Here is a 14,710-nt window from a genome sequence, read left to right as displayed (position 1 = left end):
CCATATTTCAAAGAACATTGTTGTTGTTTGTTTGTTTGTTTGTTGTGTAACGCCGCACTGAGCAATATCCCAGCTATATGACGGCGTTCTGTAAATAATCGGGTCTTGACCAAACAATCCAGTGATTAACATGAGCATCGATCTACGCAATATGGGCATCGATCTACGGTATTCGATCTGTAAATAATCGAGTCTGCACCAGACCATCCAGTGATTGACATCATGCGCATCGATCCACGCAATTGGGATACGATGACATGCATCAACCAAGTCAGCGAGCCCGTTCGTCGCCACTGACGACAAGCATAGGCCAATGAAGACCAATTATCCAAAGAACATTGTCAAAGTATCAGTTTCGATAAAACATGTAAATGTGGCCACAGTTACATGATTCGTAATTACTCTTATCCTGGAATCTCATTGAATTAAGTTTTTCTTCACTTAACCCATCCCAAATGTCTCGCCCACCACCCCTATTGCCTGTCCAGAGCACGGGGGAGGGGGGTCCTAGTACCTTATGTTTGTCGAATGAGCCGATAAAAGTAGGGATTGTGAGTTTCAATATGTGCCCTGGCTAATCGTATGCCTTCGTACCCCGACGGCTTGGATTATTGCTCATGGTATCCGTCACTGGTTGTCTTGCCAAAACTCAACTATCAACATGCTAACCCAATACAGCTGAAATAGCGCTAACTGTAAGCCGTAAAACAACACTCACTCACTTCTTTCAACTTCCATAACAGCCAATTACAACATCTCGTTTTAAATAAAGAGGATATAATGTTACCACGGAAGTAATGTAGTTAGAGACACGTAAACCATGAGTGAAGCTAGCATCTATTGGCGGAGACCTGGCGACTGTCTTGGCAGCTGTAGGTGTTCCCTGGACTAACCTCACAGCCTCTAACGCTGGGATGGCGTTTCCCTGCCACAGCGGCGTAGATCGATGCGCGCCATCACACGCCGAGGAGATTATGTAATTGTACTGGGTATTGATGGGCTTTTCAACTCAATCAATCAAATGGTTATGGGGATTTTCTGTATATGGATAAACGGGGCAACTCAAAGGGGTATTAAGGGCAGTGTTCTGGTAAAGAGACAAAAAGAGAGGGAAATAATGGCTTCAGGTGAAACACTTCACTTATGGCAGAGTAAAACCGTCAACGAGATCTTGGTGAAGAGGTTCCGACGTGGGGGAATGTTCGATCAGCCCGTTTGAAAACGTGGTCTTTTATAGTGAGATGATATGGAGTCTTGCAATTGGCTGTTTCTCGTCCAACTCTTTGAGGTTATTGGAGAGTCGATCTGAAAGAGTTCTCTATCCTCCACATTAATTGAGTATGAAGAACTTTAGCGCTAAGTAGTATTGAAATTTTATGTGATGTTTTAATCCCTTGAGTATAAGCTATACCCATAACCATAATACAGTTTTCGGAATGTTGTCACCTCTTCGGTCACATGACAATAAGAACTAGTACAGTAAACTACGGTTATAACGAACTCAAAGGGACTACTAATTTTAGTTCGTTATAACCGTAATTCGTTCTAAGCATTTACACAGCATAACTACAGCATATAGTCGGGACTAAAAAGTTAGTTCGTTATATCCGTTTGTTCGTTATAACCGTAGTTTACTGTACATCTACATGTGACGTTAATATTACAACAAATACAATTCCCTTGATTATGTCCACACGAAAGGTTGATATAGCTGCCCAGCTGACACGCATAGAATACGTATAGTTGTAGCCGTTATTATTCTTCTTTTCATAGCGCACAATCATATGTTATACTCCCCATGAAGCAGAGAATTTGAATGAACACAGAACACTGAAAATAATGTCATTCTCGATGGGTGGGGGTGGGGTTGGGGGTGGGGCGGTATTGTAGCCTAGCCTAATTTATATATATGGTGTAAATATATTTAGTACAAGGGGAGCTGCGGTCGGGTAGCCTAGTGGTTAATGCGTTCGCTCTTCACGCCGAAGACCCGGGTTCGATTCCCCACATGTGTACAATATGTGAAGCCCATTTCCTGTGTTCCCCCGTCGTGATATTGTTGGAATATTGCTAAAAGCGGCGTAAAACCATACTCACTCACTCAATCATTCTCGACGGAGGCTGTCCATAGACAGGGGAAATGATATGACATCCTGGCCCATAGGCTATTTGAGTGGAGTATTCGTATTCTTACTAGCGTCGTCATCATCATCTTCAATGGCCATGCTTACTGATGAATATGCCAGAAGTCGATCTTAACTCCCACTTGACGTTTTCTTGCAGCGCTTCTGTACGCCACCATCTTCAGTAACGTGACGACGATATTCCAGCAGTTCTACGCCAGCTTCGCCCGCTACCACGACATGCTCAACAGTGTCCGGGAGTTCATGAAGCTGCACGACGTCCCCAAGGCTCTCAGTGAACGGGTAATGGACTACATCGTCTCCACCTGGGCCATCACCAAGGGCATCGACGCTGCTAAGGTACGCGACGTCAAAGTCCATTCATTTCGTCGTCATTGTCGACCCCCCTGTAGTATTACACATGTCACAATGGCATTGAAGAATGCTTGATTCTGATTGGTCAAAACAGGATTAAAAGCAGGTAAAGAATGGAATTCGATACCTCTAAATTAACAGTCATCTCCACGAAAGTGCTCAGTTCCAAATTAAAATAAGAGGTATCGAATATACAGTAGGTTTATTTCCTAAATGAGATCGAAACAATGTACAGTAGACCAGTCGTCTGAGGCGCCGCAATTCGCTGTGCGCCCCTTTGGCACGCCAGAAACCTTTCATCGTGGGTTCGAATCTCCGTTCGTCCCGACTATGTTTCTGGATTTGTCAGCATCATACTCAAGCTAATGGTTTCAACCCTGACGTCCAACAGTGAACACTCGCCTCTTTCTATAACCTACAAATTGGATTGTCGCATAATGTCACAGTCGCTTGCAATTACAAATTAATAGATATGACCCCAAGTCAATTAAAAATTTACTGTAAACTTCACTGTGACCTGTATTGATTGTCACAATAGAAAAGCAATGCTATCAGATGACATCAGGTCTTACAAACACCCTGAGTGGCTTTCTCGCTCCATTAAACTTTATATGCTAAATATAAAGTTTCAAGTAACTGGATCCTTGGAGTCTTTGCATACTCAACAACATGGCATACATTATTCACAATAACCGCCATTTGTAAAGAGCTAACTCGCCTGACAATCAGACAAGTCAGCCGGCATTGATCAGTCTCATTTGGGCTGCCATTTGGCTTCCATACGAAAGCTTCGAAATGGTCACTCAACCGGAAGTGACGTAGACCGATTGTATCCGAAATGGTGACCATCTATGACATGACATTGTGTGTGTATTTTCGTTTGTGGAGTATCACAAGCAAACTTATTGGGAATCGATATCATGGTTAAGTAGACAAAATCATTAAACATATTGTCATATAACAACTTTATTTTTGTGTTATAACCAGGTTTCGGTTTTGATCCTTATACCGTTGTCAAGCAAGCACGACGGTATAATGATCTATACCGAAACGTCACTATTACGTTGTTATGAATCAAACAAGTCGATACCATGGTTGTCACAGTCATTGATAATACTATCGAGTTGAAAATTCAATCATTTTGATTAAAACTTGTTCTGTTTTGGTGTTTATCGTGGTAAAGATACAGGTGGTGATATACTTATTCCGTATGTCACAAGTGTGTCCTACAAGGTTGACCTCGTTTTATTCGTTTTGTTTGGATAACCGTGACCTCTCTCACATCATTCATTAAAAATCAGAACTGAAGAAATCTCATGAGGAGATATTTACAACACCAAACAAGATAGTCACACGCATCAAATTCGCTTTGTAGTCTATATTTGTTATGCATAGAGCAGCTACTACAGACATTATATATTCGAGTTATATCCATTTACAATGTACGACTACCAATAGATCGAGGGTCCCTATGAGCGTGACGCACCCCGCGACCACTTTCGCGACTTTCAATCTGATTTAACGTAAAAGATTACGCGTGGTGAAATGAAGTCAGTTTAAACGGTCTCGACAGACATCTGGACAAACGTGGGATGCTCCGGTTGTGCCATCAGTGTCCACTACGAAGCGTATTATGTGACATTGCTTCCGAAGGTGTTTGTTCATCAGGTATATACACGACTGCACGACCAGATCACTCAAAGTGAACAGTTCCGATACAAATTATTCGAAAATTCCGTGTTAGTGTGCCTGACTTCTGTTTTTGTGTCCTAAAACATCCTCAATGTGAACAATAACATTTCCTCTTGATCTCTAGCGTAAAACACTGTGATTAGATCCCACTTTTCTTATTGCGATGGTGACCTTGCCCTTCGTTCGAAGGTGTCTCTGACATGCACGTAGACTAGATTTTGTTGATTTCCACGTCTTCAGTATAGGGTCGTACAGTCAACATAAACGTCTTTAGCGAGCACTCTGGTTTCCCTCTTCCAAAGCGGTACGTAATGATATAAATTCAGCTGATAGATCAAGGAAACCGCGCCATTTTGAATGATCAGCGTGGATCCCAGCGGTGCGAGTGACCGAGTGTTGGTCCGAGATTCAAAGCGCCGCGCTGTCTGAGTTTTCTTACATTCGTCCTTCGTACTGAAAACAATGCGCCTGTATTACCAAAAGTTGTAGAAATTCTAAAATAAAGATTTTGAGCATTGGTGCTGCCAGGTTTGCACACAAAAGAAGGAACATTTTGATAATGCGTATGCATAGAAATGTCAACAATGCCCATGTTTGGGCATTTAATAATATTCATGCGCAACCAGTTTTGCGACCGGTTTCAGTTTGGTCTGTTAACAAACAATAAATGTATGTATTTACACTTAAATATATACATAATAAATAATGATAATAAAAATACCACACTCATTCTCGTTAGGTACCATTTTTACGACACTCGTGAACTTTGTATGGTATCTGACCTCGCTTTCGCTCGGTCAAATACCAGAGAAAGTCCACTCGTGTCGTAAAAATGGTATCTAACGAGAATGAGTGTAGTATTCTCTACTGTATGCTACAGTTGTTTTACATTTCCCTATCCATGAGTCAGCATATTCATTAAAGTATTGGATACTACATCATGAAATGCGAATGGCTACGACATGAAGTATGCCTAGCTGGAGTTGTTAAGTGATGTAGTTGTGCAAGCACAAAGAAACTTGGATAAAAAAACCAATTCATTGCAATAAAGTTGATTTTTTAAAAGCTGGGTAACTTTAATTAAATTTACATGTACCATGATTGTTTTTGTTTATTGATTTAATATAACGAGTGACACCTTTCAACCCGTTTCATCTATTCCATGTCAGAATTTAAATTTATCTCTCAATGTATCTGTCATTATAAAACAACATTGTTGTTTCGTCTTGAAATCAAAGCCGATAATACGTAAGCCATCATCGCCGGGGACATGAAAGACGCGTTGAAGCCAAGTAACAATGCTATTATCGACAAGTATCGACCAGATATCGATCTATCGATTATCACGACAGGTGTAACTAAAAGTGATTGATTGATTTTGTGATCGGCCCGCGACGGTAAAACCTCGTGCTTGAGTCAACATTGAGGGTCTGTGTCCCCGATTGATTCTACCTGTATTGCCCAAGTCGATGTGGGTCTGCCCAATGCGGACCGGGCTTCAAGTGGCCCCAAACACCTCAACTGATTTACTTAATCTCATTATGATCGCATTGTAAGCACAGTTTGTTTGTTCAAACCCAGAAGCATGCCAGGCGAATTCCATCGATTGAATTCCAAGACAAACACCGTTTTCCATTTCTTTAGCCCCCATTGAGTGTAAAGTATAAATTCTCAGATATAAATCAAAAAGGTTTATCCTGTGTCAATCAGGGCTGTATAAATTGCCCCAGTCCTCCGAGAGTTAGGTTTGTTATCTCGACTCTCCATGCGACTGCCTGTTCATTTAGAACAAACGCTTGTTTAACAAATCAATAAGGTCTTTGAAAATGTGTACGTCATAATTTAAAAATTCATACCGACACTTATAGTATACAATACCAGCTAATAATCTTTTATCAGCTATTGTTTGTACAAGAGAAATTTAGGTTTTTTTCTGCATTGGTCTTGTTGAGGCTTGCCCTTAGATAGCCACTCTCAAAGTCGTATTACCTGAGCGTAAGGTAGGTAGACGGTGTTTAAGCCGATGTGGAAATTGCCCCACGTTAATTCTACCTTAAAGCACTTTTTAATCATGCTAATTTAGGACGTCATAAATCATGCATGGGCAGCACTCAAATGCCGGAAGTCCTCTATGAAGTGTACCATTATTGAAAACGAGGCTGGCAAACGGGAAATTCATTCCAATAAACGTAAAACTCTGAGTGAAAGTGATTAATTTATAACCTCACTATACCTAATAAAATACAATTTCCTAAAGCATAATGTCTCCTACGCTAAGACAGCAACTGGTTCATGGGACCTCCCACGACTGATCAACATGCCCGGATTTTAAGGTATCGATCCGGAAGGTGAATACCGGACCGAACCGGGTTAACTCATCAGGCAACATCGTGTATATTTGCCGGAAAAATCTTGTTAGAACAGTAGCGTGTATTGCTGAAACAAATACCCACGGGCAACTGTGTAACGGAAAGAAGCCGACCAGGAAGCGCATATGAGGATGTTGGAACATTCTTGTCAGATAGTATCCAAATGATTTGTATAGTTTAAGGGTATGACCGTACAAACACACGCAAAGTAGATTTTTTTATAAGTTCTTCTCGTTGTTTCCCGGAACACATCAAGGACACTGCGTGCCCAGGCGGAATAGTGTTTGGCGGAAACAGTGGAACTTCCTCGTGTAAAATGTCAGCTTCGATGACAGTAAACTGTCGGGCAAAAGTATATACCCATGATTTGGTTGCTTGGTAGGTTTGTTGTTTAACGCAGCACACAATATTCCAGCTATATGACGACGGTTATTTTTTTCATATTAGCCACTATCAAACTAGAGTGTAAACTTGCTTTTGACAGGTTGTTTCTATTAGGCAATTCACATTAAACCAGATCATACGGTCGTTAGTGTGGGAACTGGCATTTACTCTGATTTTAACATTATTTTAGTTATAAACAATATTTAAATTTATTTTGAAAGGAAAGTTAAAAAGGACGCAGACCGCCACCATTTGTGTGTTTGTATAAATCTACGAACACGGAATGACGCAGGCGAACCAAGAGTAATCATTGAATACTGGATTCGAACCTACGACGTAAGGATCCTTGTAGTAGGGGCACAACTCTGCACAGCCAATTGCGGAGCCTCACGCCACAAGGTCATCCGTCCCCAGCACTGAACCTGCATCAATAGGTTAAACATTTGAACGTATATCCGATCTCCCCAACTCCTGATGATAGTCTCAGGATAGATGACATAAGACACCATCACACATGTCGGACCAGTCAGCGTGTGCTCTCATCCCCCGGTCCCTAGCCAAGGACACAAACATGGCCATACAGCGCAGGTACCAGGTATCGGCCAACAGAAATTATAAATAGTTTCAACCTTTTCTTTATTACAGACTACAGCTACCGTATTTCCTCTATTAGACGCCCGGGCTTCTATTAATTTCGGACAAGCCTTTGACCCGACGTCAATAAGAGGCCCGGCGTCTATTGGAGGCCCGGCGTCTATTAATACCCCCATTTCACTATGACCACGAATGTCCCGAATCGTAAATTGATCGACCCGGCGTCTATTATAGGCCCGGCTTCTATTTTTTGTACTGAACAATTGACCCGGCTTCTATTAGAGGCCCGGCGTCTAATAGAGGAAATACGGTACTCATGTTGATTTAAACTTGGTGATGCGATGCCCATATTGATATCGTTGAATATTTGAAATATGAGTGCTTAACATCAATTGTTTTGGAAAGGTGAGTCACATTGTGTATATGTGAACTCTTCATGGTAATGGAGCATTTGCATACCATGGAGGTCTTCAGCTCAAAGCCTGTTCTTAATATTATTTGTATAATTCTTAACCTTACATTTGGTGTTTCAGGTTTTAAACTATTGCCCCAAGGACATGAAGGCTGACCTCTGTGTCCACTTGAACCGGAAGGTCTTTCTCGAGCATCCTGCATTCCGATTGGCTAGTGACGGGTGTCTCCGCGCTCTGGCCATGCACTTTAACATGACTCACAGTGCACCGGGTGACCTCATCTTCCACCAGGGAGAGAGTCTCGACGCCCTGTGTTTTGTCGTGTCGGGGTCACTTGAGGTCATCCAGGACGAGGAGGTGGTTGCAATACTCAGTAAGTATATCATTTTATCACCAATATTATGTAAAATATAGTAGTAGTAGTAGTAGTAGTGAGTGTGAGTATGGTGTTACGCCGTTTTTAGCAGTGTTCCAGAATATAAAGGCGGGGAGACACCTGAAATAGGCTTCACACATTGTACCCATGTCGGGAATCGAACCCGGGTCTTCGGCGTGACGAGCGAACGCTTTAACCACTAGGCTACCCGACCGCCCCTAGTGGTAGTGGTAGTGGTAGTGGTAGTGGTGGTGGTGGTAGTGGTAGTGGTAGTGGTAGTTGTAGTTGTAGTTGTAGTGGTAGTGGTAGTGGAGGTGGTAGTGGTAGTAGTGGTGGTAGTGGTAGTGGTGGTGGTAGTGGTAGTGGTATTTGCAATAACTTGTCATGGTTACCATAATGTTAATGAGGCAGCGTAACAGTGTCACACAGGATGCTATATTTACAGACCTGGCTGGAAAAAGGAAGGGGCCATTTGCCATTCCGTATTTTACAAACTTCAATCATTAGTGACAGGGGCGGTCGGGTAGCCTAGTGGTTAAAGCGTTCGCTCGTCACGCCGAAGACCCGAGTTCGATTCCCAGCATGGGTACAATGTGTGAAGCCCATATCTCATTAAATGTTCCCAGCCATGATATTGATGGAATATGCTAAAATCGGCGTAAATACCTTACTCACTCACGCATGAGTGACAGAGCGTTTTGGAAACTCGATATTCAAACCAAAGTATGTTAGAAACTATGCAACTCAACTTCAAAAATAATATTATTCCCCGATCAGTTTTATCTCCCACGTAAAGATTCTTGAAGAGTACATATGTTTCTCTTTCCGTTTAGGTAAAGGCGATGTATTCGGTGATAACTTTTGGAAGGAGCAGACGATTGGTCAATCTACTGCCAATGTGCGCGCGCTGACCTATTGTGACCTCCACTCCATCAAACGAGATCGTCTGCTGGAGGTTCTAGAGTTCTACCATGCCTTCGCCAACTCCTTCGCCAGGAACCTCACCCTCACCTACAACCTCCGGCACAGGGTGAGTAGTATGTAAGATAAGGAGCCCCACTTGCTGTAGATACGGGCCAGTAGGGCACAGAGTAGAAGACGGAGAAGACGTCACTGTGTTTTAAAGACCTATTACCCTTTGGAAAGGTTAAACAGTGCGGCAGGTTTATGTAACATACACGGGAATAAAAATTGTCTGTCCAGCAATGATAAACACGACAACAAATTGAAAAACGGCTTCCAAATAGAAATGTAACAATTGGGGTTATAGGCGATATCAGGCAGAATTTCTGCATTTGTGTGAAATATTTCTAGATTATACGTTATGCGACAAGTGTTACAGAATAGCTTTGTGTGCTCAGCCCGATTTACCATGGAAACGGTTTTAAGAGTAAACATTGAAATGACTTACCCCAATATGTAAATATGTATAGTTACTGCAGTCAGATGTAATGAGTCGAGAAATATGTAAGAAGCTGCACCAGGATATACTTTATGTAAACTGTTACAGAGGGAATCATTTCAGGATTGTTAAGAAAACCTGGACTCACGTGTTGTATGTTTCCTTCCAGCTCATTTTCCGAAAGGTCGCAGACGTCAAGAAAGAACGTGAACTAGCCGAGAAGAGAAAGAACGACCCACCTCTCGATCTTGCAAACGACCATCCAGTGCGCAAGCTCATATCTCGCTTCCGAAAAATTAGTGACGCACGCACGCAACAGGTCGGAATCGATATCGAGAAAGGACAACAAAATGGCGGCCAAGCTCTGAACAATGTCGAGAGACCAAAGAGTGGTACGAGGGTAATCAATGTCTCCGAGAGCAGTGCCACCCCGGCTGTTCCCAAACTTGGAGGGGGGTCATCCAAGTGGGGCAAGTTTCTGGGTGGGATGGGTGGCGGAGGAAAGGGACAGGACCCTGCACCTGACAACAACCAAAATAAAATACTAATGACTGAAATTCCCCCAAAGACTGACAATCGTGCGAATGATGCCCCCAAAGCCGCCGTTAAACCTCTGTCCAAGTGGGGCAAGTTTCTCAGCAAGCAACAAGAGCCAATTGTCGAATCCCCCGAAGAGGAGGTGAAGACCAACCTGAAAAAGACCGATTCTACTGATAGTGGAATTCTACGAAGTAACAACTGTCTTGACCAGATAGGGGAAGAGCCTGTTCGGAGCGGCGAGCAGACCAACAGAACCAGTATAAACTCGCTGGGGGGCCTGTCTGCAGCAGAACAGCATATGATGACGTCACTGTACGACATACGGCTTGAGATTAAAGAGGAGATGGACTCTCTTAATTTCAAGATGAACAGAATCGATGAACAAATTAGTGAAATTCTTAGATTCTTTTCACCTACATCCACCCCGTGTTCGTCTTTAATCTCCACATACCCTAGCTCAAAGTTCAACTCCCCGCAAAACATGACGACGTCGAACAGTGTCGAACATTCTCCAAAACACTCTGCTTCATCATCCCCGAGACATTTCCGGGAAAACGCAGATGGGAAATCCAGTTTAGCTGGTTCTTCAGCTTCCGGTGACTCCAGTCCTCGCCGGAAGTCTAGTCCAGATCCCTACGTGACAACGTCACAGCCTCACAACACCAGTCGGAGGTCGAGCAAGACCTCCAGCGGAAGTGTAGTGAGCGTCGGAAGCGGAAGTAGTAAGGCCTCTGGGAAGAGGAAGACTTCTGATCAGCAACAAGTGAGCTCGCTGGCCAGTCAGACCCAAGGGTTACCTGAAGATGACGAGCATGTGCATATCAAAGACCGTGACCTTGACATTTTATGAAACGTTCCTTGATATATATATCACGGGAGATTAGTACCGTTAGAATGGAAATTTTACACTTCCAGTTTTTCAAGGATATCTGTGTTAATTCATTTTCCGTCCTTGTGAATCAAGGTTTAGCAACATGCACCTTGAGATGAAAGTCGACTTTAGTCGAGTGAGACACCGTTTACGTGGCTGACTGACCCCAAACACCAGTGCCACACAATTCAGATGACCAAAGCAGTTGTCTCCATTTGACGCCACTCCACATAGTTGCGAGTTTTTGGTGCATTGCACACCGTGGGTGTGTCTTTTCCCATGTGTTGTTATGGTGACGTATCTTGAAGGACTGAGGACAAAGGTTGTGATAGAGACTGGACTCTGGATGCAAATGAAGAAGCTATTGTTAACGGATTTAATGTGATTTTTTCGCAACTACCCTGTGATGTAAGTTTGATGGAGTCCTTCCACCAATCTTGTCTGTAGAACCAGTTTGCTTCTTTGGAGTGAACAGATGCAACAAGTTACTCTACCAACAATTATTTAGGATGTGCCTTGGATGGGTGCTCCAAAGTTCAAATATATTATTTTCTACAAACTCAAAACGTTATTGTTGAAATGTGCTAGCCGCATTGCATTTGGTGGCTGTTAACATTATATTGACTTCTTGAGAGGTTGTGATATCACGTGACCGAAGGTCAAAGGTGAAAGGACATATGGAGGGTTCGTCTCAAGACGTATAGGGCAATCAAGCTATTATTTCGTATATAGAGATGACGCCGGCCATGCTTACACACACGTCCACTGCCTGCTATTACATAAATGAGATTTTCACACAATCATTCCGAAATATACAGTATCTGTATACAAACCAATGGGACTCAATAGATGTTGACTTGTGGCGACATCCAGGTAATGAGACCTTTAGATTGGATATACCTTCTTTTCTTGAAATTCACATATTGTTTTTTTCAGCTTCATGTATACATATTCACATAATTAGACATCATGACAGTGCTAGCTGCAGTTGCCATTCGCTACTTACATGGAAAGTAAAACGACCACACCCAAGGGTACTGTGTAGGTTCTTTATTTGGGAGGTTTCAATGCACATCGCTTGCATACTTGAAAAACAGTTTCGTGCGTACGAAAGAGAAGTTCGTAATGGACCGACCGTTTGATATTCTTGAGCCAGGACTGAGATTTTGCATAGTCCTTCTACAGATGCAAAACCAGGTTTTTGATTTTTTTTAAAAATGAGCATAATGTAAAAATAATTTAAACACACCTTGAAATAACGTACTTCATGCGACAGACAATTCCTTTTTCAACATTATGAAGAATAATTATCATTTTCAAGCATTTGAGACAATAAAAAATATATTGATAAAATCCCACTACCCCCTCCCACCCCCTGCAAGAATATCAAATGATCGGTCCCTGAATAGTACGATTGCGGACTCCTTCTACAGACTGAGATTTATTGAGATTCGTACGCTGGGTTGAGGCGAGCTGAGTGAATTCTGACAATTCTTTGTACTATTCTGTTGTCAGTACGTTCTGCAGTCGGCAGTCAGCTACCCAGGAACATGTCCGACTGGTAGTGCCCTCTTAACTATTCTTACAGCAAGTACTCTGTAAACCATTGCCTTACAACTATTTAAATCATTCCGGAAATGGTCTCCGTCTCTTAACCTCTGTGCCAGTCAGACCGTCATTCTACTGTCTTTTGTAAACCCATTCTAACAGACAGTACTGTCTTAACACTGCTCGCATTACTCTCTAAACCATTCATACATTCAACTGCAGGTGAATGAAACTTCACGAAAGATAAGTCAAAAGACTAAATCTAAACATATGTACGAGTATATAAAATTGTATTGATTATATATCCGGTTTCGCAGCAAACTTCTTGTAAATTATTTTTTAAAAGGATGCGGTAGATGAAAAATGAGGGGACGAGTTATCCTTAAATAAGTCCGACTTTCAGTATTTTCTAAACCTTTAAACAGTCAGTTATCCTAAAACATTCTTACGGTCGATACTCTGTTAACCATTCCGACAGTCAGATCTCATAAAACAATTCTGAAAGTCAGTGCCCTCTAACTTCCATTATTCCATTTCCGACAATCTATACTCTTTAAATAATTGACAAACGTATCTCTCGTAAACAATTCTGCGATTAGACTGGAATGTGATGAAATGGTGCCCTGTCTCAAATTCTGAGCGCAACAATCGTTATTCCGGTGACCGTTTTTAGTGGGTGTCGGTAAAGCCATGAAATGAGAACTGCATCTAGTGTTTACTTTCCACCACGAAGCTTTACTAAGTGACTAGTTCACTATGCAAGGTCACACATCATATTGTCACTTTACCTATTAGTAATCTACGAACTTGAACACCATGTATATATTTACTACATGTCGGTCAAAATAATCATGTTTATCTAAAACTTGTTTTTTACAATATTTCACCAGAAAACCACCGATTCTTACCTCTTCTTTAAACATTCCACCAACAGTCTCACTTTCATGCACTTCTCCATCTAACCACATGCAAATGCAGTTTTTACATTGCTATTGATTTGTTTCAGACTTTTCAGACGATGTCGTTACATCAGTTAAATATTCCAATATTTGATTTTCACTATGTTTTATTTGCCCTCTGAATTACCCGCGGGCTTGATCGTGCTGTGATAGCCCTAACTAGCACGAACTTGAGACACGTTTTACCTCCGCGTGCATAACTCTTAGATTTAGCCTTACATCTTCAGAGGGTTGTGTAAATAGTTGCGTGTTTCTCTTGTTTGCTGTTAATCTGTTATCAATTACATGTTGCTCTCAAAAACCATTTATTTTGTCTCATTTTCATCTTTAAATAAAATTTTGATCTATTCATGACGTGTATTTGTGGAGTGTTCTTTGGCTCCTCGGGGTGGCGACTGTTGTTTTGTCTGGACATTTTGTCCTGGTAACCGGCCTGGTCACCTCACGGAGGTCAGGGTGACCCAGGGAACGATGTAGGGTTACGTTCAAGCAGATCATCCCCTCAAGCTATTATCCTCGTTGGGTATCCATGCACATATGACCAACTTGACGAATAACGTCATTGTCGACCTTTGTGGGTCTCCCATCAAAGAACTATATTTTTATCACCGGCTGTCAAAGGGTATCCATATGACGTCATAATATCCATATTAGATTCAACAGTCATCCTAACATTACTTCAAAGAGAATTATGTCCTGGACGTGGACGCATGTAGAATGTGTCCTTTTGTGACGTTGACCTTGACTCAAGATCGGCTATTGGCAGGGTACAACCATCCGGCGTATCACGAAAACATTGTTGCATGATTTTCAATCCATAATGCCCCTTGAGGTGAGGTGAAATGGGGTTTAACGTCGCGTCCAAGATTATTGCACTTATATAGCGATGTGCATGTACGTGTGTGTGTTTGTGTGGCCGCTTGTACTAGTCCGGACTGATGCCGAATAATAGTGCTATCTCACTGAGATACCATGCCGCAGTTTAACATGAATACCCGACTCAGACACAGTATACTGACTCCGAGCCGACCAGTCCTTGTTTTAGCCCCTTAATGCCGAGCGCC

General features: G+C 42.1%; 1 protein-coding gene across 2 annotated transcripts in view; it reads left to right on the top strand.

Moving 5' to 3' along the window:
• The window catches only part of LOC139443014 (voltage-gated delayed rectifier potassium channel KCNH1-like), a 60,798-nt gene extending 46,842 nt beyond the window's left edge, over positions 1-13,956 (top strand). For both annotated transcript variants that reach the window (XM_071223937.1, XM_071223936.1), the window contains exons 7-10: positions 2,284-2,483; positions 8,071-8,323; positions 9,160-9,356; positions 9,898-13,956. In XM_071223937.1, coding sequence (XP_071080038.1) covers positions 2,284-2,483; positions 8,071-8,323; positions 9,160-9,356; positions 9,898-11,118 — 1,871 coding nt within the window. In that variant the 3' untranslated portion in view covers positions 11,119-13,956. The remainder of the gene's footprint in view (positions 1-2,283; positions 2,484-8,070; positions 8,324-9,159; positions 9,357-9,897) is intronic.
• The last annotated feature ends 754 nt before the right edge of the window (positions 13,957-14,710 follow it).

The sequence above is a fragment of the Haliotis cracherodii genome, unplaced genomic scaffold (genome assembly GCF_022045235.1).
Source record: "Haliotis cracherodii isolate W230 unplaced genomic scaffold, xgHalCrac1.p SCAF_5, whole genome shotgun sequence".
NCBI lineage: Eukaryota > Metazoa > Mollusca > Gastropoda > Lepetellida > Haliotidae > Haliotis > Haliotis cracherodii.
The sequence above is the reverse complement of the archived record's forward strand: the minus strand, read 5'-3'. Positions and strand labels throughout refer to the sequence as shown.